This window comes from Filicampus tigris, chromosome 12 (assembly GCF_054856515.1).
Source record: "Filicampus tigris isolate MCC_2025a chromosome 12, RoL_Ftig_1.0, whole genome shotgun sequence".
In the NCBI taxonomy this organism is placed as follows: Eukaryota; Metazoa; Chordata; class Actinopteri; order Syngnathiformes; family Syngnathidae; genus Filicampus; species Filicampus tigris.
Window position 1 is genome coordinate 4,576,192 of NC_141228.1, and position 21,809 is coordinate 4,598,000.

A 21,809-nucleotide genomic window follows, 5' to 3' on the forward strand; every position below is an offset into this window, starting at 1 on the left:
GGCAGGCTTTCTATGTAAGCCTACACTGAAATTAGGAAAATAAGATCCCTCCCAGCGTGGAGCAAAATTATTTCTATTCAATACATTTGAACAAAAAGTCAAACAAGCCAGTTATTTTTGCGTGGGTGTGTTCTTTTGCACACCATTACAGCCATTACGGTAAGACGTGAATCTCCCATTCTCTAGTTTTCCAGTTTTCCCGGTGGCTATCGTGAGTGAGTGGAATTCGCTGGCTGCCTCTCTGGGAATTTCGTTCAAGCACATCGAGCGGCCGCTGCCATGGCTGAACGCCGCGCCTTCGCCCAGAAGATAAGCAGGTAAAAGACGTGCCCGAAACGGAGTCTTTCAGGACAAAGGGAACAGTTTGAAGCTTTCGATAGGGTCACCGACAGACCACCGCCGAGGCACCCCGATGGAAAGAGGCCCAGACGGCAGCATAGCCCCGCCGCTCTGCGCTAGCTTGTTAGCCGTATTGCCAAAGATGCTCAGACCCACCCAGAGAGACACCCGAACGAATTCTTAAAAATAGACATAGTACGCACTCAAGCGAATGCGAAGCGATCCAACACAATGCATGCTTGATAGTGCCTATGCGACCAGCGATATATGACAGTAACACGAAAACCGTTAGTTTGAACAGCTAGCTGTGTTGTGGCTTACATTGATGCAGTTTGACATTGTTGTCATTGCTCCGAATGTGAGTTATCTCATTAAACATACTGTGAGGAGGACAGGTGGCAATTATATGCAATACAGAAGGTGTAGTAGGGATACATGTCTACCGAATAGCAAACAATCTCATCCCCGCCATTCAAATGGGTGTAAATAATCTCTTTAACAATAGGCTCTGTGCTGTCAGATGCCACCACCCGTAATGGCTTATCTATCTATCTATCTATCTATCTATCTATCTATCTATCTATCTATCTATCCATCTATCCATCTATCCATCTATGGATCGTTTTTTTTTTTTTTTTAAGAATTCTACAAGCGTGATGCTGAATCCCTTACCTGTCAATTCCCTATTCACAACTTAAAGGGACGGTGGGGCAAGGATGGCCATGTTTTCACTAACAAGTTCATTTTATATATTTTTTGATCAGGAAAATGAAAAGAATTGTCATTTTCTATTTTATCAATGCATTTGGGAGAAATTAGGAAATTAGTGACTCCATGAATAACGCCCCTTGTTAATGAGGAGAATGGCCGCGCCCCCTAGCGTTCTATGCCTGTTCCGCCGGAGTCACGGGAGTAACCGATTCCAAACTCTCCATTGGAAATCATTGTACTTTCATTGCTCATAACGTCCAAAAACGGCGATCAATTGGCACCAAAATATATGTGGACATCTCTACTAATGCCCACTTCACCATATCAAAAGGATTAACCTCTCCGTGGCTGATTTATATGAGAATGAGGAAATGTGGAAGTGAGCAGAGCTACATAGGCTGGGACCAGCGCACACTGCTTCTTTGCTAAAAAAACAAAAAACACACTGCTTCTTTGCTGATCACGGTTGGGACGAGCAAGGCATTTGACACCAGTCAGGATATTTACTTACACTGAAGTGGAAATGAGTACACGCGCACATTTATTTGGATGCGGAATGACCCCATTTTCTCGACCGACAACACACCGTCTAATTTGGAACGTAAACAGCCGAAAAGGTACGTTCCAATGCGGTCACACTCGGTTGTGGAGTCAGCCTCGCTGGAACCTTTTGTTCGCTGAACATTGACGCTTGTTCGATGAGGGCTCACCTCACTCTCTGGCGGCTCTCTTTCTGACAACGCATGCAACTGCTTGGGAGGCAACCCCGCGACTTGAAGATCGACGCAGGCTGGACGTAGCGTAAGGAGCTAATGTTGTTGTGCTAACACCTTTTGTTTTTACGACCTGAAGCTGGTTGTTGCTATTAGCTGTCCCCTTATCCTACCTTTAGCCGGGGAGGGAAGAGGGGGGCATAAAGCTCCAATCTGTTTGCTGCTGCTGCAAGCCGCCGTCCCTCTCCTGAGAGTTTGCACGAGTTTAGCGTCGCTAAATGTCCGAAATATTACCAGTCGGGGTTCATGTGCGCATTCATGCTCTTGTCCGCTTCAGCTTGTGAAAGTGGAGGAGCAATCGCCATGGTATTTTTGATTTTGTGGAGGTGATCATGATGAGATCACGTTTTATGTCAATAAATCCAAACTATTGTGCAGAACACTTTTATACTTTCACAGGTTGAAGCGGACAAGAGTAGTAATGTGAATTTGCATGTTGGTGGCGATCGGTCACCGTTTTAGACAACAGAATTGACAAAGCGAGCAATATTACCACGCTTGGCTCCCTCCCGTGACATGGACAGCTGAGACCGAAAACGGGGGAAATTTGGTGTAAACGTAATCACAAAAAAAGCCCTTAAATCACTACAGAGTCTTTTGGGGTGGGCATTTTAGTACTAATGTCATTTTTACATGCAAACCTATTATATAAGTGCCAATCTTAAGATCACCCAAGTATCCTTTAATGCAACGTAGAGGCATTGGCCATTATATACAGTATGTCATGTTTGGACAATGTCTTAATTGATCCATTTTCACTTTAAAGTGATTGACAAAAGTGTTCTGTAGGAGGAGAGAGTCAGGGTAAGATAATGGTCACAGAAATAATAGCGTTGTTTTCCAGCCTTATATATGTGTTATTGTTTTCAAAATCATGTTGGGGATATTTAATATGCCATGGATTATTAGATAGGCGTCTGTGGTGGGAGACACAAACTTAAGTAGTTAAACTGTAGGTTATTAAAAGCCTCCTTTTGAAACCGAGAAGCTCGATTCATTGTGTATAGCCACGAGTACTGCTTCAACAAAGTATACAATGTTTTTTTGGGGTCGCTGTTGTATAGAGTGCTGTGATCTGATTAGTGTACATAAAACGTAGTTATTTTTGTTGTTTTGCTTTCTTTTGTGACAAGTGTCATTTACAGACAACCATATTGTCAACAACATCCAGGAAGATGTAAACTGTCACATGACTGAAAATGCTGTAATTTATATTCAGTACCCGGACCATGCAGTGCACGCATGCACCAACTACTTGCGTTAGTTGCTATAGCATTTGGATGCAAATGTGAGTTTTAGGAGTAATGCGTCTCCACTGGTCACAGTGAACATACATCACCATCTTAAGCAGCATACATGATTTTTTTTTTGGTTGCAAAATGCCCTGTAAAGCCAGAATGGTATGAAACTTGAGGGAGTGGCCACTGCAAAGCAATGATACTGTCACAAAGCATCACTTTCGTAATGGTAGTAGTAGTCTCACTTGGAATTACAATGACTCCATCCATTAGGCAGCATTGAAGGTTGGGTACCTGGAAGTGTGGCAGGATTCAAATGATACAATGACTTTCACAGGTGGTCCGCTGATAGTGTAGTGGTACACACGCCTGAGTTGTGTGCGGGCAGGGATTGATTCCCGCTCAGTGACAGTGTCTATGTGTGCCCTGCGACTGGCTGGCGACCAGTTCGGGGTGTATTCTGCCTTCGCCCATTGACGGCTGGGATAGGCTCCAGCAACTCCCCGCGACCCTATATAGGATAAGCGGTTTGGAAGATGACATGACATGACATGACATGACATGACTTTCACAGGTACTTGATCTCATCGACTTTGTATGTGCTATTTTCCAATTTATTTTAAAGGAGGGATTGGTAACAAACAATGCCTGCAATATCTCATATGTCAGTGTTGTCAATAGTGAAAACAATTTGCCAGAAACATTAACTTAATGCACAAGAGTTTCCTTCGTGGCCCGATCTGGCCGTAGGCTTTGAATTTGACACCTGTGATTTACAGGAACCAAACTTGCAAAAATACATTTGATACAAAAAAACATTTTAGCTCATGAAATTAGTAATTCGATAGAAATCTTGAGCAATCAAATCTTCTTTCCATGTTTTGGAAAATATTATTTGATATACAGTATATGTAGTTGAAACATTACACCACATAAGCATGGCTTCTTCAAAATACCCACAGCAATAAATTGAGATACAGTTGGCATTTTTAAACTTTGAACTTGGTTTCAGTCTAGCTTGGATGTTTAGAAGAGGTTTAGCAGAGATTTACAACTTGCAATTAGGAACTCCTGTGGAACCAAGTTTGTTTACTGTAGGCACATGCTCATGTGTTCATATAACTACATTGAGTGGGGCTGTATAAACAAATGAACTACGTTTTTATGTTTTACTCTGACGTGTTCGTCCTTGTCACGTCCTGTGGTTCAGAGGAGTTGAGTGAATCAATGCTGCTTAAAATAGCTAGCTCCAGATGTTTTTCTGGAGGACTTCTATGTACTTGTCAGTAGCCAATCACTCTACAGTAGAGGGGTGTGGACACATGAAAATAATAATACTGACACTACAAATGTAAACAGACCTGCCCAAACTAAATGTACTGGAAACGCAGACCCTGAGTTTTGTTTTGACCCCTTCACAATTTATTGGGCCACCTGTAGGCATCGCGAGCATTTACAATGCTCAATTTACTTGGAACTAACACTCTCTCCATCAGAAGCTTACAAGAACATCTTAGACATTGTAACTCACTTTGAGAGTGATGAGAAATACAAATTTGATTTAGTTAGACACACTATGACTTAAATCTTTAATATTGACTGCCTGTTATTAATAAAGCTTGTTTACTTTGCAGGACTGTGGCAGCAGAGGTCAGGAAGCAAATAGCGGGTCAGTATGGGGGCTCTCCACAACTCTTCAAGAACCTCAATGCTGGGACCATAACAAGTAACACAGTGCGTAAGCTTAACTCCTTCAAAAAAAAAAAAAACCCAAAAAAACAACAACAACACTCATTACTTGGAGGTATCTGCTGCTAATTTGCTGTTTAAACCCAATTCTTTGTAACCAGCCCCAATGCTCGCATGTAAGTGATTGTCTCTCTTTTTAAGAGATGTAAGGTTTTAGTTTTTAAATTTTTATTAGCTGTAACGATTGCTGTTTTGGAAATTTATAATATTCGTGGGTACAGTATAACTGTACTTGCTGTGGAATAGATAGTCTATCTAGATTCTATGCACATGCTCATTTTGTGTATTTTGTAAACACTTGAAAAAAAGTGCTAATGGGGCTGTGCATAGGTCACTGATATGATTTATGGCTGCACTAATTTTATTTTTAAGTCATACTGCATTTTCTGAGTTTGTTGAATATGTGCAATAACTCTATAAACACATGTAGATGTTTAATTGATAGCTGTATTCCCATCTATCGTTATATGAAGTCCAAGCATATCTGTTCATTGTCGGCTTCAGACATGCATGGACGTTTCATTTTTGATTTTTCCACATCCAAGGTTTCGACAGTTTGTGGCAGGATATCTGTTAAAGTAGGTAGCAGCAAACTTAACAGGCTTTAGCAAAAATGCTAGCAAATTGCAGCCCTTCTCTTGTTAGATTACCATTGACTCATACTTAAACTGTGACTGTTTAAAGTAAACTCCGTTAGAAACTTGACAGATCCCACAGTCTCACTCACAAGAGGAAAACATTGATTTTCCATTTTTGAAGTAAATATGGCCATAATAGAAATAGGCAGTTTATTTTATCATTATGCTTTTTCTGAACGTGATGGGAAAGGCTCCAGCACGCCCGTGACCCTCGTGAGTATAAGTGGTTCAGAGAATGACTGGGTGGATGGATGGATGTTATGTAGTTACGATTAATAGAGTCGTTTTGTATCATTTGCGACCTTAAAAAAAGAACAGAACACAACACTTAGAGAGGTTTGTTCCAGGGTCATATTGAACTAAAAGACATCTGATGTAAATGTAGTATTGCTGGCTGCTACATCAAATTTACCTGCAACACAGATTGCAGTGAGATGGCTACTGCGAACAATACAACAATGCTTCAACAACAGCAGAATCGGACCATCTTTCTAACCTAGACATACAAACTACATTTTAATCCTAACATGTCTTCAGACATGGAAAAAAGATCAAAACATATGAAACCACGGCTATGCCGAGTTAAGCCTGTATTGGAATTTCCGGATCATTTTTCTTAAAGCACAGAAGAAAATATAGCAGACATTTCTGTCTCTGTCGGAATTTTTTGCTATGGATTCTTTACATGAGCATTAATGATGATAATAAAAGATGGAGCTCGGATAGTGCTTTTCATAATACTCAATTTGTCATGAGATGTATGATTGACTATCCTCAACTAATTGGTTTCTTGTATTCCTTTGGTCACCTCTCCAGGTTCCACTCACAGAAGCAGTAGAGCCAGTGGATTTTGAGGAGTACCTCATCACTCACCCTCCAATTGTGGAGTCAGGACCCCTTCGAGATCTGATAGAGTTTCCCCCAGATGACATCGAGGTCATCTACACACCCAGGGAATGTCGAACAGTAGTACAAGCCATCCCAGAGGAAGGGTAAGGGTTGCTAAGAAACTGGACATGACAGCACCCCCCCCCTCCCCCAAAATAAATAAATAAATAAAATTAGGGTTAGGGCTCAAGCATGAGACTTTCTATTAATCAGCAGATAAAATAATGTTAAAAAAAAACAAAAAAAACCCCAATGTGATCGTACTTTTTTATTTCTGCACTCAAGGCAACAGAACATTTATTACAGCCCCAGTTAAAGTGCTGTGTGGTGCGCATGTATGCAACGGGTTACAGATGAAAGAGAATCTCCTTTTCCACCACATTGTACAGTGGCTTGCAAAAGTATTCGGCACCCTTAATTTTTCTGACCTTTTGCCACATTCCCGGCTTCAAACATAATTTTATTTTCTTGTGAGGAATCATTACCGAGTGGGACACAATCGGGAAGTGGAATGAAATTCATACGTTATTTTAGAACATTTTAAGAAATAAAAAAACTGAAATAGCATTATGAAGATCAAGGAACACACCAGGCAGGCCCGGGATACTGGTGTGGAGAAGTTTAAAGCAGGATGAGGATCTGAAAAGATTTCACAAGCTTTAAACATCTCGGAGCACTGTTCAAGCAATCTTATTGAAATGGAAAGAGCATGATACACAGGTGGGGGAATCTTCCCATAGGACAACTGTTAGTTGCAAACTGCACAAATCTGGCCTTTGTGGAAGAGTGGCAAGAAGAAAGAGACACACCAAAGATGCAGAAGAAGGTGCTCTGGTCAGATGAAACCAAAATGTATTTTTTGGGGCAAAATGCAAAACTTTTTGTTAACACTGCACATCACCCTGAAAACGCCAACGCCACTGCAAGCATGGTGGTGGCAGCGTCATGGTCTGGAGCTGCTTTTTGTCAACAGGGACAGAGAAGATGGTTAAAATTTATAGGAAGCTGGATGGCACCAAATACAAGGCCATTTGGGAAGAGAACCTGTTGGAGTCTGTAAAAGACCCGAGACTGGGATGGAGGTTTCCCTTCCACCAAGACAATCATCCAGAACAGAAAGCAAAGGAATAATTCAAACATAAACACATCCAGGTGTTCGAAAGGCCAAGTCAAAGCCCAGACCTGAATCTAATTTCGAATCTGTGGAAAGATCTGGAAACTGCTGTTCACAAGCGCTCTCCATCTAATCTTACTGAACTCAAGCGCTTTTGCAAGGAAGAATGGGTCTATTATCTTAGTCTCTTGATGTGAAAAACTAATAGACACATACCCCAAAAGACTTGCGGCTGTAATTGCAACAAAAAGTGGTTCTACAAAGTATTATCTCAGGGGGGCAGAATTAAAAAAAAAAAATCAAATTTTATACATTTTTGTTTGAAGCCTGAAATGTGGCAAAAGGTCAAAAAGTTCAAGGGGGGTGAATACTTTTGCATACCAAGAAGCACAGATGACAGAGAAGCCCCTGTTTCACTACAATGTAGTAATTTGGACAAAAAAAAATTGTACGTATTAATGCTGGTCAGTTGTCGCTGTATGTATTTCACCTCCAAAGATATCCACTGTAGTGACTTGCAATAACAAGACGTGTGTTCATTTTATAGAATTTGTGCTTCAGTGGCAACATTTAGATGGCATTTTTTTTACTTGAGCTTAAGCATTTAAATAATTTTAATTATGGGTGGATTGTTCAGACATGGACTGTGAGACATTTTTATCCTGTTGGGGACATGCCTGTCAACTGGGGTCTAACCCACTCTAGAGCGCTACCACTGATGCCTACCCGGTGCTGCAAACGAAGCAACAGAATATTGCGGTCCACCGTATCAAAACATCGCCGCCAGGTCCAACAAAAGAAGATACACATCGTCTCCAGTGTCATTAGCCAGGATGATGTCATTCAAATGTCGTAACAGGGCCAACTTTGTGCTATGCAGCATCGTAAGACCTAAATCTAAAACCTCCACGATGTTATGTTCATCCAAAAAAGATTTCAACAGACACAAGACTTGAGCTGAGTGTGCAGTGAGCACCACTTTTTCCCAGTCTTTATTGGCGGAAAAAGGCAGCTTGGAAATGTGTCTAAAATTCGACAGCACATCAAGAGCAGGTTTCTTGAGCTGGAGTTGCACCACAGCATGTTTCAAATGTTGGGAACTACTTGAGAATACAGAGTGCTGTTGATAATGTCCAAAACGGATTGACCAACACTCTGGAGGACTTCCTCAAAGAAATGAGGAAGAACAGAGTCATAAGGGAGCTGGAAGGTGGTGAACCACATCCTCTAAAAATCTCAAGGAAACAGTTTCAAAGCAGTATCTGCATTAGCTACTGATAGACCGGCACATACTTTAATGTTCGAGTTCCGCTGGTGTCTTCCCATATTACAAAAACATGCATGTTAGGCTCACTGAAGAATCTAAATTGTCACTAGGCGTGAATGTGAATGCAAATGGGTGTTATTTTGTGACCTGTGATTGATTGGTTGGTGATAAGTCCAGGGTGTACTCTTGCTCAATGTCAGCTAGGATTGGCTCCAGCTCACCTGTGACCTTAATGAGGGCAGCCGCTATAGTAATATAATACTAATTAATGTGTTATGTTAAAGCATCGTTAATAATGCCATTTCAAAATTCAGGTTGAAAGCCTATTGCATGCAATTGCACTCTGCAACTTGATGGGAAATGTTAAAATTAATTTACGCTCTTTTTTTATGTTTGTTGGTCTATCAATTTGAATGCATAGTAAAACAAAAAGAACTTGCACACATTTCTCTGTATATTCAACTTGTGGAGCTTTTATGCTTTTATTCTATCATTAGATAAATCTGACACATATAAGGACTAGTTGCGGCACAGTGGATGACTGGTTAGCACATCAGCCTCACAATTCTGAGGTCATGGGTCAAATTTGGCCTTCCTGTTTGTAGGTTGCACGTTTCCCCCAGACCTGTGTGGGTTTTCTCCAGGTACTCTGGTTTCCTCACACATTCCAAAACATGCTCGGTGGGTTAATTGAAGATTCTAGATTGTCAGTTTATGTGAATGTGAGTGTGAATGATTGCTTGTCTATTATGTGCATTGTGATTGGCTGGCAATCAGTTCAGGGTGTACCCTGCCTCTCGCCTGAGGTCAGCTGGGAGTCTGGGACGCTGGGATAGGCATCAGAAAACGCATGAATAAGCACCGGTGGACTTATCCTTATCCTTGTTGAGGATAAGCGGTACAGAGAATGGATGGATAGATGATCATATTTAAAACATCTACAGTATACGTATATTGTATTTGGTTGCTTTCAGGGACACTGACCCTCATGTGAGAGACTGTGTCAGATCTTACACAGAGGACTGGGCCATTGTCAACAGAAAGTAAGATTTATTTGTGTAAAAGTATGCATCATTTCAAAGAAACATGACCATTACACTGAACAAGAATCAAGTCTTTCCAAATGTTTTTGGACTAAATGTCACATTACTTTCAGATACCACAAACTTGGCACAGGTTTTAACCCCAATTCATTGGATAAGCAGAAGGAGCGCCAGAAGGGCTTGCCCAAACAAGTGTTTGAGGCTGATGAATTACCAGACAGCAGTAGCTACCAGGATGACCAGGTAGGGACCAATATGGGCCTTAACACTGTATTTTATTTCAAGTCCCAACTAGGGCTGTGCAATTAATCGAAATTCAATTACAATTACAACACTCCACGATTACAGAATTGGCATAATCGTGAAAAAAACGATTATTAATATGCATTTATATCAATACACTGTTTGTTTACACACAAGGAAATCATTCGTAAATTTATGCATTTGCACTTTTTTCTTATTCTACAATAACCAATTTTATAAATGTTGTTTTGAACTTACATAATTATAGTGTTTCAAAGAAATTCAAAGAATTTTGTTGTTTTGTACTAAAAAATAAGTGATCGTTTGAATAATCATGATTTCATTATTGACAAAATAATCGCGATTAATATTTTTTTCATAATCGACCAGCCCTAGTCCCAACTGAAATATGTTTGCTGTAATATTTGAAGTGCAGTATTATATGAAGTTGAGACCTGTGGGTATTATTCTCACCCACAAATTGTACCCATGACAATTGCATTCATGAACAGCGGTTGTTTTGTAGGATGACCTAAAACGCCGGTCAATGTCCATTGATGACACCCCTCGGGGTAGCTGGGCTTGCAGCATCTTTGACTTGAAGAATTCCCTCCCCGACTCTCTCCTCCCACACCTGCTTGATCGTGCCCCCAATGAAGACATTGACAGACACAATGAAGATCAACGCAAGACCAACCGCCATCGGGAGCTCTTTGCTCTGCATCCGGCTCTTGATGAGGTATAGTATACAGTGTGCTACTTCATACCTCAATGCAGTAGCATCTCTCCTTCGCAACATTATTTTGTCATTAAGACATTTTGCCCTGGCCTCTTCTGCGCACACAAGCATCAATGATCCAAAATAGTATATGCTTTCGTATGATACACATGAAATGCACCTGTATGTATCGTATGAGGATGTACCAGGTTCTGAGGGTGCATGTGAACAGAGACAGAGGGATTGCACCATGCTGTTGTGGACCACTATACAATTAGCTGTGGTGTCAACAGCAATGTCTATGAATGACCATTGACCCATATTACATATTCATGATTTATTAAATATGTTCACTTAATTTGTCATATGAATTTTCATAAAGAGCTAACGTCTGTATAAACCTCAACAGTTGAACTTTTGTGTTGTCATAAATACAGTATACAGTATTATAATAATATAGTGGGTCCAAATCAACAAATACTGAAATACTGTACATATTTCTGTTTACATGTGTGGCATGATGTGGGTAGGATTTTTTTTTTTTTTTTTTTTTTCAAGATCATTATTGTTCATAATGTTATGTGTTCATATACCTCTTTTGTAGGAGGACCCCATTGAGCGGCACTGTGTGCCTGACGTTCCAAAAGAACACTTTGGCCAGAGGCTACTTGTCAAGTGCTTGTCCTTAAAGTATGTGGTGGGAAGACTTAAAAAAAAAAAAAGAAAGTTATTTAATGCTGTGTTTGGTAATTCACTTTGTTTGTGTCTCCCACTGTAGGTTTGAGATTGAAATTGAACCCATATTTGCTAGTTTGGCTTTATATGATGTCAAGGAAAAGAAGAAGGTAAGTAGATGGAAGATTCATCAGATAGAGATGAAAAATTAGGCCAGTTCTGAAATGTCATTAAATAAGGCCAAGTTTAAGGCCTCCAGGAACGCCGGTAAATTCCCTACTTGAACTGATTACCCGTGAAGGGAGTACATCACAAAGAGGGACATGTTCACATTGTTGAATAGGCATTTTACTTGAAATAATTTAATGCATATGAGAAAAGGGAGCATTTAAAGTAGCACAAAAATACATCATTGCATCATTTCACATTTTCTTTACTGACTATTAAAGAACTATTAATTCATTTGTATATTCTTTACAGATATCGGAGAATTTTTTCTTTGACCTGAATTCCGAGCAGACGAAGGCAATGTTGCGTCCACACATTCAAACTGCAGCCATTTCCACTTTAGCCCGCTCTGCTGTATTCTCCATCACCTATCCTTCTCAGGATGTCTTTCTGGTCATCAAGGTCAGCCACTTGGGATTTTATGACACCATACTCTCAAATGTGACAGTATTCTAAATATGAGCAATTCTATGAACATCGCCTTGCTGCACTAAAACTGTTTTTCCTTCAGTTGGAGAAGGTCCTACAGCAAGGGGATATTGGGGAGTGCGCCGAACCCTATATGGTCTTTAAAGAATCTGATGCTACCAAGGTACATATCATATGAGAATGGGTGCTCCTATGTTATGCAATTTTAATAGTCAATACTATACTGTATGTGCACCTGTATGAACTGTATAGTGCATGATTATAAAAACAGAAACTTTTGGGAAATTAGCTGTTCATTGACATGTTGTTTCTTTCTTTTTTTTTGTAGAATAAAGAAAAATTGGACAAACTGCGTGTTCAATCAGAGCAATTCTGCCAACGCCTTGGCCGGTACCGCATGCCCTTTGCTTGGACTGCCATCCACTTAATGAATATTGTCAACAGTGCTGGCAGTCTCGAGAGAGATACTGAGCTGGAGATGAGCCTTTCAGGTCTTTGATTTTTATAAATGTATATGCTATATTTTGAATGAACAGTATCTGCAACATATTACAGTAGAATGGTTTTAGACAAGATCCTGTATTCGATCACACGATGGAAATATGAGATTTATCCCAAGACTAATGTAGCTACTGTATTGCAGGTTCATGTAAAACCAAATGATTTCGATTGCATTATTACTTCTAGCTAGAGATAGACCGATATGCTTTTTTCAGGGCCGATACCGATTATTAGTAGTCAAGGAGGCCGATAACTGATATTTGGAGCCCCTATTCATTTTCAGTGAAAAGGAAAATATTGGCATCAGAATCCAAAGAAAAATTTACTCTTAACTTTGTTGTAACGTCTTTAAGCATGTTTATTGAACAATGTTTCAGGTTTGCATGATGGTGATTTTTTTAAAAAAATCGTTATTACAAGAAAGTTTTGACAGTATATATCTCTCTTATAAAATTCTAACAAAAAGTTCAGGGAGCACCCACTATTGTATAGTCTTAAAAAGGATCAAGGAAAACTTAAATAATAGCTCCATGTACTGTAGTTTTCTACAGTAAATGAAAATTTCAAAATGACAGAAATGTTAAACTTTCACAGATCTTTGTTTTAATTTCCACAGTTTTAAATTTATTTTAATATCAGCCGCAGAGTTTTAAAAAAAAGCCAATGCCGATATTCGTCAAAAGGCCAAATATCGGTGCCGATAATCGGCCCGGCCGATAATCGGTCTATCCCTACTTCTAGCTAATGACCCATTTTGGGCACAAATGTGAGTGTACAGTGTTCTGGGTCCAGGGACTAAGCATACCAAGTTGTCATTTTTGTTTTAGCTTTTACAAAGATCTGTGCTCTCTTTGCTCTCGTTACTACTATTTTGACTCTACTCCCTTTTATGCAGAGAGGAAGGGTTCATGGTCAGAACGACGGAATTCAAGCATCATGGGAAGACGGTCCTTGGAAAGAACCACCAGTGGAGATGAATCATGTAGTCTGACTGGTTTTAGACCTGCCACTTTAACCATCACCAACTTCTTTAAACAGGTCTGCATAGCCACACTGCACTCTCAGATCTGAAATAGAGCGGAGACACGCAACATTTCTAAGGCTCCCCTAAATTTAATGTTTTGTTTATTTTAGGAGGGTGATAGGCTGAGTGATGAGGACTTATATAAGTTTCTTGCTGATATGAGAAGGCCTTCATCAGTGTTGAGGAGACTTAGACCCATAACAGGTATACACATTTGTTTAAGAAAAATATGTGTAGAACAAGTTGATTTACTTGATTTATTTCTTATTTTCATTAGTAACTCCGTCAATTGTCATTCTTTGTCAAACTCACTCTCATTGCCATTTTTGACTTTCCCTTCAGCCCAGTTGAAGTTGGACATTTCTCCAGCTCCAGAGAACCCCCACTATTGCTTGACACCTGACCTCTTGCAGGTTAAACCCTACCCAGACAGTAGAGTGCGCCCCACCAGAGAGATCTTGGAGTTTCCTGCCAGGGATGTATATGTGCCAAACACCACATACAGGTACGGATGTTTTTCCTTTTGTTAATAACTGTTATTTCAAAGGGGTATTGTCTAATGTGTGACTGCAAGTATACAGATGTTAGAAATGGGCCAAACAAAGCCTGAATGCCCAGCAATTTTGTAAGGCCAAATACTTGGGGCCTGCTGTACTAAGATCACAAGTACTGTAGTGAGCACTAAACTGTGTGCTCCTTTTCACAGATTGCGTGCACTGTTTATGGGCGTGTTGCATGTGTGATATACTTAGACTGTGATCTTTTTCTAAGATCCCAAGGGCCGCTGATTTTCATGTTCATGTACTCTAAAGGCCTAGATAGAACAATCCAACGTTGGCCAGCTGTGACCGACGCTTACCCCCTGTGACGTTGGGCCAGCTGTCGGCACGTCGCGCTAGAATAATACACTGCAACGGCAGACAGCGACGCTGACCATAAAGTACCTTACATGAGATGTAATACCCCTCCATTCGATCGCTATTCCTCATGGTTAGAAAAAAGCCAACCGGAAAGCTCTTGGCGGGGGCGGAATATAAAAATGTAAACAATACATTCCGCATTTTCGCTCACGATGAACTCCCATGTGAAGCAAACCCTCATGCTCTTGACAGTATTGTGCAATACTTACATTGTCAACCTTCGCTTGCACTTGTAAGAAGATTGAGGCAACAAATGCGGAATTCCCAAGGCTTTACAACGCTTACTGTTTATCTGCATTCGTTACTTCCTGTTTTTGCCCTGTGCGCTGATTCGCTAGCTAACAGCCAATCAGAGTGACCAAATGGCACGACTTACGATGCCGATTCAACATGCTGAAACGCCCACTAGACGCTTCCCAAAGCGATCCGATGTTACGACGGTGTTCGCTACATCAATCAGACGGCGCAATCCGACGCCCCGACGCTTATCGACGTCCCACGTCGGATTGGTCTATCTAGGCCTTTACACGTTGTCAAAAAATGTAAAACTGATAGAGACCACTGCATAAAAAAAGCCTGTTTGCGATGGAGGTAACTGAAAGCGGGGGAATCTGGAAGATGTCCAAAATACATAAAAAATGAAAACATTTTTAAAATGTATGCGAGTCTGCAAGTGCTGAATCGCAAGTATGTATGGGTCGCCATGCAGACGTGGCTTAGTTGCGCCTATACCAGGACTCCCTATACTGCAACTTGACTTGGCCAAATTATTTTTCTGTGGATATGGAATGATATGCAAGATAAACATAGTACCTCAATAATAAACATTTTAGTGAGTTGTTTTTGGTGAAAAAATCTGCAACATGAGTTGGTATGCTGTTTGGCACTTTTGTGCCGTCCTTGAATGGTACCTTTTGTATACAAGAGAGTCCTTTGCAGTGGAAAAGAAAATATAATAAGTGGTAATTTTGTTGTTTGCTTCAAACCCTTGGTTGTTAGCTTAGGGTAGTGGATCTTTTATACATGCATTGAGAAATGTATTATGAAAAATCAAATGTATTGAAAGCACGTAATTTGCACGTATACACATACTTTGTCCATATTTAAAATTGCATTTTTTTTCATACATCTGGTTAGGAACTGTGTGGTCCTATATGGCCCCCTAGTATCCCTGATGAAAAATTGCCCATTCCCAATTCAAGTTGCCCATCCCTGTTCTAGGTGTTTGTGTGATTACAACCTGGTACTTTCTTTATGTAGATAAAATACCATGATCTAAAGTAAGTTACAATAACAAGGTGAAACAAAATTGTCATTTGCACTAATAAATAGGAATTAGAGTACCGTATTTTCCATACCACAAAACACACCTGAGCAAAAGCCGCAACAGCTACATTTAGCCATAAAATCACATTTCTACATACATTGCTCAGATGCTGGCTCAATTTTAATAGCCGCATGTCTCCTCATTATAACACGGGGAATTTGCAAAGAAAGAGATCACACAGATGTATATGTAAAAACCTTTTATTTACGTTCAACACCGGTAGATGCGTTTTTCCCCAAACAATGCCGAACGCAGCTTGTTACACAATGCCGTCCCAGAACCTTTCGCAGTCGCTCATTGTCACATGCGGCCAGTTTGCCGACGAGCTTAATCAGGCAGCAGGGCACATAAGTCCGTGGCAGAGCAGCCTTTAGAAAGCCAATAATTACGCGTTCAGGAGACGCAGGGGATGTTGCTTCATGGCCAAAAATGCTGTCCTCCTTGACTAACTACTAGTGCCCGTCAGTGTCAGCAATGGTGGGAGTCAGTTGTCAAACAACAGACGGGTGTCGCACTGGCTGTATTTATGGCACTCATTCCCTATGCTCATTAAACTCAATTCAAGATGCTTATTTTCACTCTACTATATACTATATGCTCTATTTTCGCTCCTACACAGCCGCGTACCACTACGCACACATACTTGGGTGACACAGGCAGCCCGCATGCACACTCCAACCGCAAAAGGCTAATGAATATTCAGTATGAGGGCAGGCTTGGGAGAGTTTCATTGGTTCACCGTGACTTAGGTCATTTCATTGTTAAGGTGTGACGAGACTATGGGTAAATCTGTTGACGGTTTGAAGCTCGTCAGTAAAAATTCATAAATAAACAGTGTCACATTAAAAGCCGCAGGGTTCAATGCGTGGGCAAAAACGTAGCAGCTTATAGTCCGGAAAATACGGTATGTCATGGATCACTTTCTTTTATTATGAAATGTAGAGGCATTTTTGTATGATAGGCTTTATCTACACTATCTAGTGATAGTTAAATAACGATCCAGTCTTGGGAACAGTGACACTAGCATAATAAAAACAGTGACGTTTTTACAACTGCGACCAATTATTAAAGTCCACACCATCAACATGTGCCTTATGTTTTTTTAACCATTTTACAATTTATGTAATGCATTTCACAGTTAATATATATAAAATACATTACTTTCTTAGTTTGAGATAACTTTTTAAGTGTCACATTGTAGAGCCATTTGATGTTCTTGTTTATTGTGTGATGAGCTTTCAGAACACTTGTATGGAACGTGGTGAAACACAGTTACAGAACATTTGTGTACAGTGGACAGGAGTCAATGTGACCCAAAAATATAGGAGATACAATGTCTATCTTACCAGATAACATACCATAATAGGAGGTGCATGATTTAAATACTTAAGTGAGTAAAAAATGTGCACAAACAATGGGCAAAAACAAGACCAAACACATAATGTCACTACAAAACTGTCTCAAATCCTAACTTTCACTCGGCTTTAATCTTTTGGTTCGTGCTCTAATACACTGGGAACATGCAAAAGTCAACTAGAGCCTTCATGTTAACTTAAAAGATAAGATGAGCAAGGCTACATTTCCAATAACTTTTCCCATCAGTCTTTGTTGTTTTGTCTGTCACTGCGTTATTGTGACACTGCAGTCGGCACGAATAATCAATCTTTCCATTTTGCAAGCGACTTATGTTGTGTAATGATAGCTCTAATGCCCAGCTTCATCAGCCCTATTAGGCTGATGACCTTTATGGCATTGTTGCATCATTTCACCATCGCAGTATTTTGAGACTTGTGTATTTTTTTCGGACCATTGGGCGCATCGCATTATTGGGGGCAATATTAATGAACGGGTCTATTTTAAAACATTTTCATGCATAAGGCGCATTATAAGTAATGTGTGTTCAATAGCAGAGGTGGGCATTCTGTCAGACTGATGGACCGGTCTGTCAGTCCGTCACTGACGGATGCCCATTTTGCTGACGGGACACTTTTTAAAAATTACGGACTAAGCACTGATGGAAGTGAAACCGTCCATCAGTGTAATCGTCAATAACGGCATCCGTAGAGGTCCTCACTGACGGACGCCTGTTTTGCTTGGTGCTGGGACGGACTGACTGACCGACGGTCTTTTGACTGACTAACTGACAGACTTAACTGACGATTACAATTCGGTTATGTTCCGAACCATGACGGACGGGTACGCGGTCCGCTGACGGATGACGAATGACCGTGTTGGTTGCCATACTTAGCGACTTTCTGTGCATGTGCCGCAGATCGTGCAGGGCCTGCAAATAGTGGAGCCATAGCTGCCATCCCCTGGAAGCCCGAGCCTGAGTTTCTTTTGCAGTTTTAATATATTTTTAAGCAGCAAAACTGTCAAAACAGCAACCGGTGCTGTCATGTTTGATGACGCAGAGCCAACACAGTGGTGCAGGTCGCTCACTGTCCCAATTCTGAAATTTTTGCATGCTTGTAACCTGCGCTCTCGAACACTATGATTACTTCTACTACATCATTGAAGACCATAAGATGTAGTGTGGGTATTAGGATTGGGCCTTAGACGCCGTCTGGCGTTTGGATGCGGATGAGAATGAGAACGCGAACATGAATGTTAAAGTAAATAGGGAGGAATTGAACTTCATGTTTACCTCTCTGTCCCACAGAGATTGTGCCACATTGTAATATTGCAAATGCGCTGCCAGAAATAGCTCTCATTAGGCTAGTAGAGCTACATTTAACCATGATTCTTAGGAACAGAAGCAGGCAGTAGTTCTAGTTCAGGTATGACGAAAACAACCGCCTGCTAATGATTAGATATGATTAGGCAAACATAATCGAAAGGCATTTGAATTAAAGGCAACAAAATGAAAAGCCGTCCATCCATATGTAGCGCACTGTCAATATTGAGATAATTAAAAGATTTTAATTGAGCCTTATGGTCCGAAAAAACATTACTTGTTTTCTTTAGTGTTCTATAACATCCTCTCCCAAAATGTTCTTTTACGTAATACAGCACAACAAAAATATAATGTTATAGATAAGCATATGTCTTATGTTGGTTGAAGGATGTGCATTAGTGGTTGATGGAAAAATGTCGGTAGTGTTGTCAGAGTTGAATGGATGTCAGTTTCAGTTGGAACCTTCAGCAGTTGTGACAGGTCGTATGGAGAACTTGGTCATCTTGAGGGAATATGCTGACCCGTTGCCAGGTTTCCAGTGAAGACCCCTTCTTCTCGCAGAACGTCCCTTAGCTCTGACCCATTGAAATCTTCCATTCAGGTTGTTCTCTCCACACCCAGTAAACCACCAACCACCTGCAAAATGTTGTAGCGAGAGATGCGAGTTGTCCAAAATGTATTGTTTTGGCTTGGATTTGTTTTTTGAAGCAGCAATGAGAAAGGATTCAGTTCATTTTCTGATGTTGGTGTGTCTGCTATAGCTATACCTGTGTAACTGCGCGCACAGTTAGAGGCTTGTGGGATGCCGTTATTTTGGTCTTTGGTGGAGAATCGCATACTGGAACTGTTGGCCATGGCATCAACCAGGTCACCAGAGAAGTGGCTTAGATGGAGTGCATAGTGTTCAGTGGCATCATCTAAAGAGATGTGGTACTCAGCCCAGTGTTTATCCTCCTTCCAGTCCTCCAGATCAATTTTCAAGATGTACATTCCTTGTTGTATAATGCTATGGATCTTCTTCAGACCCAACCAGAAGTCCTCTGCATACAAAACATAATTGAACTTCAGTTAGATATCAAATGGACCATAGGACGTTTACCAACATCAACAACATGATGTCCGCTTGTATTTACACTCAATTCTTCTGGACAATATTTCCCATTTCAAATCATTTTTGCTTGTTTTCATACAATGCAAAAAAAAAACAAAAAAAAAAATTTGAGCAGGCAGTGTCCTTTCTCACATTCTCATTGGTATAGTCAAGTGGAAACAACTTTTCAGAAAAGCGTGAACCAATACTTACTTTCCAGATCTCCAAAGCCCGTCTCGTACTTTTCCCATGTCTGGTCAAAATCCACTGAGCCATCAACCCTTTGTTGGATCACAGTTGAACCTCCATCTGTGGAATGCATTGTGAATAGTTTTCATGGTCAAGTTTCACGCCATCCGTCTGATTTGATACTGTCACATTGAATAACAAATGTTGATCTACACTCTGATGAGAATTATTGTGATGATAAATTTAAAATTTTGACCTACCAGGACCCATTTCGCAGTAAACGTTGAAAGGCTCAGATTGTTTTGGCTTGATGATGTAGATTCCACTCTTGTTTTCTTTTCTTTCAAATACCTCCGTGCAGTCAATGGGCAAATCTGAAATGTCAAAGAAAATTCATGGCAATGCACAAATGTAAATATCTTTTCACATGTTTTTAAAAAGAAATCATAGTTGTACAGGAGAATGAATTTCAATACTAATGTTTTAATATTACCGTTTTCATCTAAATCAGATACGTTTCTTTTCAGATATTCAAACATATCTGGAGCTGTAGTCTCTGAATCCATCGGTTTAGCAGCCGTGTCTTGGAAACTGTCGTAGTTGAGCTGCAAGACAACGCCATTGCATTCTTTCTGTTAGGCTCTTTTATCGCCCATCACTGACCCCAAAAAATGGTTCCTACCTTTTCCTCCATATTCTTAATTTTGATTTTCTGCTGGTCAAGCTGCTCATGCTGCTCCTGCACAGCTTTCAGTAGACTTGTGATTGTTTTCTCCTGAGTTTCAATCACCTCCTGTAAAGAACAATGAAATGCATTAGAACCTATATTTTCATGACATTAGCGTTAGAAAGATCTTTTATGGTCAATCAATTTATATGCACAAGGAATTGGTAGGAGTTGTTAGTGACTCTAAGCAATGTTCAGTTTTACATCTTAAAGAAAAACATTTTAATCCCACAAATAAGCAAGGACTACAAATGTCTAGGCTAGGGTAGCAGTGAGACAACCAGTCATAACAGGGAGACAATGTCAATGGGTTAGGATAGGTTAAAGTTCTTGCTGCAAGTCCAGGAATGTGCAATTCTACAACATGTATGTGTCAAGTACAGAATTGATTTGTTCAGAGTACAGAGATGCAACGGCTATGTAGTTATGCAACACCTCTTTCTCTCTATCTAGCTTTATCTTGAACTATACCGATGTAGATTTGTTTTTTGTTTTTTAACAAATTTCACCCCCTTATTTGCTGCTTACCTTGAGTTCTCTCATTTCTTTGAGCTGGTCAGGAGGGAGCATATGTTGCGACAGTCCCTTTAACCTCTCCTCAAGACTTCCCACCTTGCTCTGTAGCTGTTCACGCTCCTGCACAATGTTATTGATCTTCGAATTGATTTCCAAAGATAGGTTCTTGATCTCTTCATTGTTTGTTTTCAATACACTGGTTGTCCTCTTCAGTTCTTCCTCTTCCTCCTTGATTTCTGATGTGACCACTGAAAGCTGGTAAAATGACCTGTCAAAAATATTCAATTTTTGGAAGATGTCATTGATTTGGTTCTTGGTCTTGTGCACAAACTCCCGTAAGCTCTGGCCCAGCTGAAGGAGGCCATTTGCAAGAAGGCGGACGTCGTCTAGCATGGCAAAGCGAGACTTTGCCTCCGTTGGACTTGGTGATGTTGCAAGGCTTTCAGAAGGCATTGGGAGGATGTCATCTTGACCCAAGTTTTCCAGTGGAACAGCAACGTTGGAACTGGCTAGCAGCAGTAACAGGAAAAACAGCATCATTATTTCTAACCAGCGTTTTGACAGTACTTGCTCTCTTAACGTACTGGTAAGACCCTTTTCATTCTATCTTCCGACCAGACTTCCAACATATGTGAGCGCAGCATGCTGCCCCATGTTATATACTGCCCGCTGCAGGGAGGAGGGGGGGGGCTTAACTGCTCTTTAAACCCTACCATTTTGCTGCTCGCCTCCAAATCGACTTCCCTGGAGCCCTCCCCCTCCTGAACAAACAAATCACAGCAGTG

The 21,809-nt window shown here is 40.5% G+C and overlaps 2 protein-coding genes across 19 annotated transcripts in view; one reads left to right on the forward strand and one right to left on the reverse strand.

Moving 5' to 3' along the window:
• Positions 1-151: 151 nt before the first annotated feature.
• The window catches only part of dock7 (dedicator of cytokinesis 7), a 70,599-nt gene continuing 48,941 nt past the window's right edge, over positions 152-21,809 (forward strand). For all 18 annotated transcript variants that reach the window (XM_086046372.1, XM_086046373.1, XM_086046374.1 and 15 more), the window contains exons 1-14: positions 152-317; positions 4,696-4,795; positions 6,265-6,440; positions 9,692-9,760; positions 9,874-10,003; positions 10,530-10,742; positions 11,326-11,411; positions 11,500-11,566; positions 11,877-12,026; positions 12,136-12,216; positions 12,382-12,544; positions 13,450-13,592; positions 13,689-13,782; positions 13,921-14,083. In XM_086046372.1, coding sequence (XP_085902498.1) covers positions 280-317; positions 4,696-4,795; positions 6,265-6,440; positions 9,692-9,760; positions 9,874-10,003; positions 10,530-10,742; positions 11,326-11,411; positions 11,500-11,566; positions 11,877-12,026; positions 12,136-12,216; positions 12,382-12,544; positions 13,450-13,592; positions 13,689-13,782; positions 13,921-14,083 — 1,673 coding nt within the window. In that variant the 5' untranslated portion in view covers positions 152-279. The remainder of the gene's footprint in view (positions 318-4,695; positions 4,796-6,264; positions 6,441-9,691; positions 9,761-9,873; positions 10,004-10,529; positions 10,743-11,325; positions 11,412-11,499; positions 11,567-11,876; positions 12,027-12,135; positions 12,217-12,381; positions 12,545-13,449; positions 13,593-13,688; positions 13,783-13,920; positions 14,084-21,809) is intronic.
• angptl3 (angiopoietin-like 3) lies at positions 16,010-21,662 on the reverse strand. The gene is made up of 7 exons (XM_086048132.1): positions 21,037-21,662; positions 20,464-20,574; positions 20,275-20,386; positions 20,042-20,155; positions 19,806-19,901; positions 19,270-19,542; positions 16,010-19,138 (listed from the first exon to the last, which is right to left on the reverse strand). The coding sequence occupies exons 1-7, from the start codon at positions 21,562-21,564 to the stop codon at positions 18,954-18,956; spliced, it is 1,419 nt and encodes a 472-aa protein (XP_085904258.1). The 5' UTR covers positions 21,565-21,662; the 3' UTR covers positions 16,010-18,953.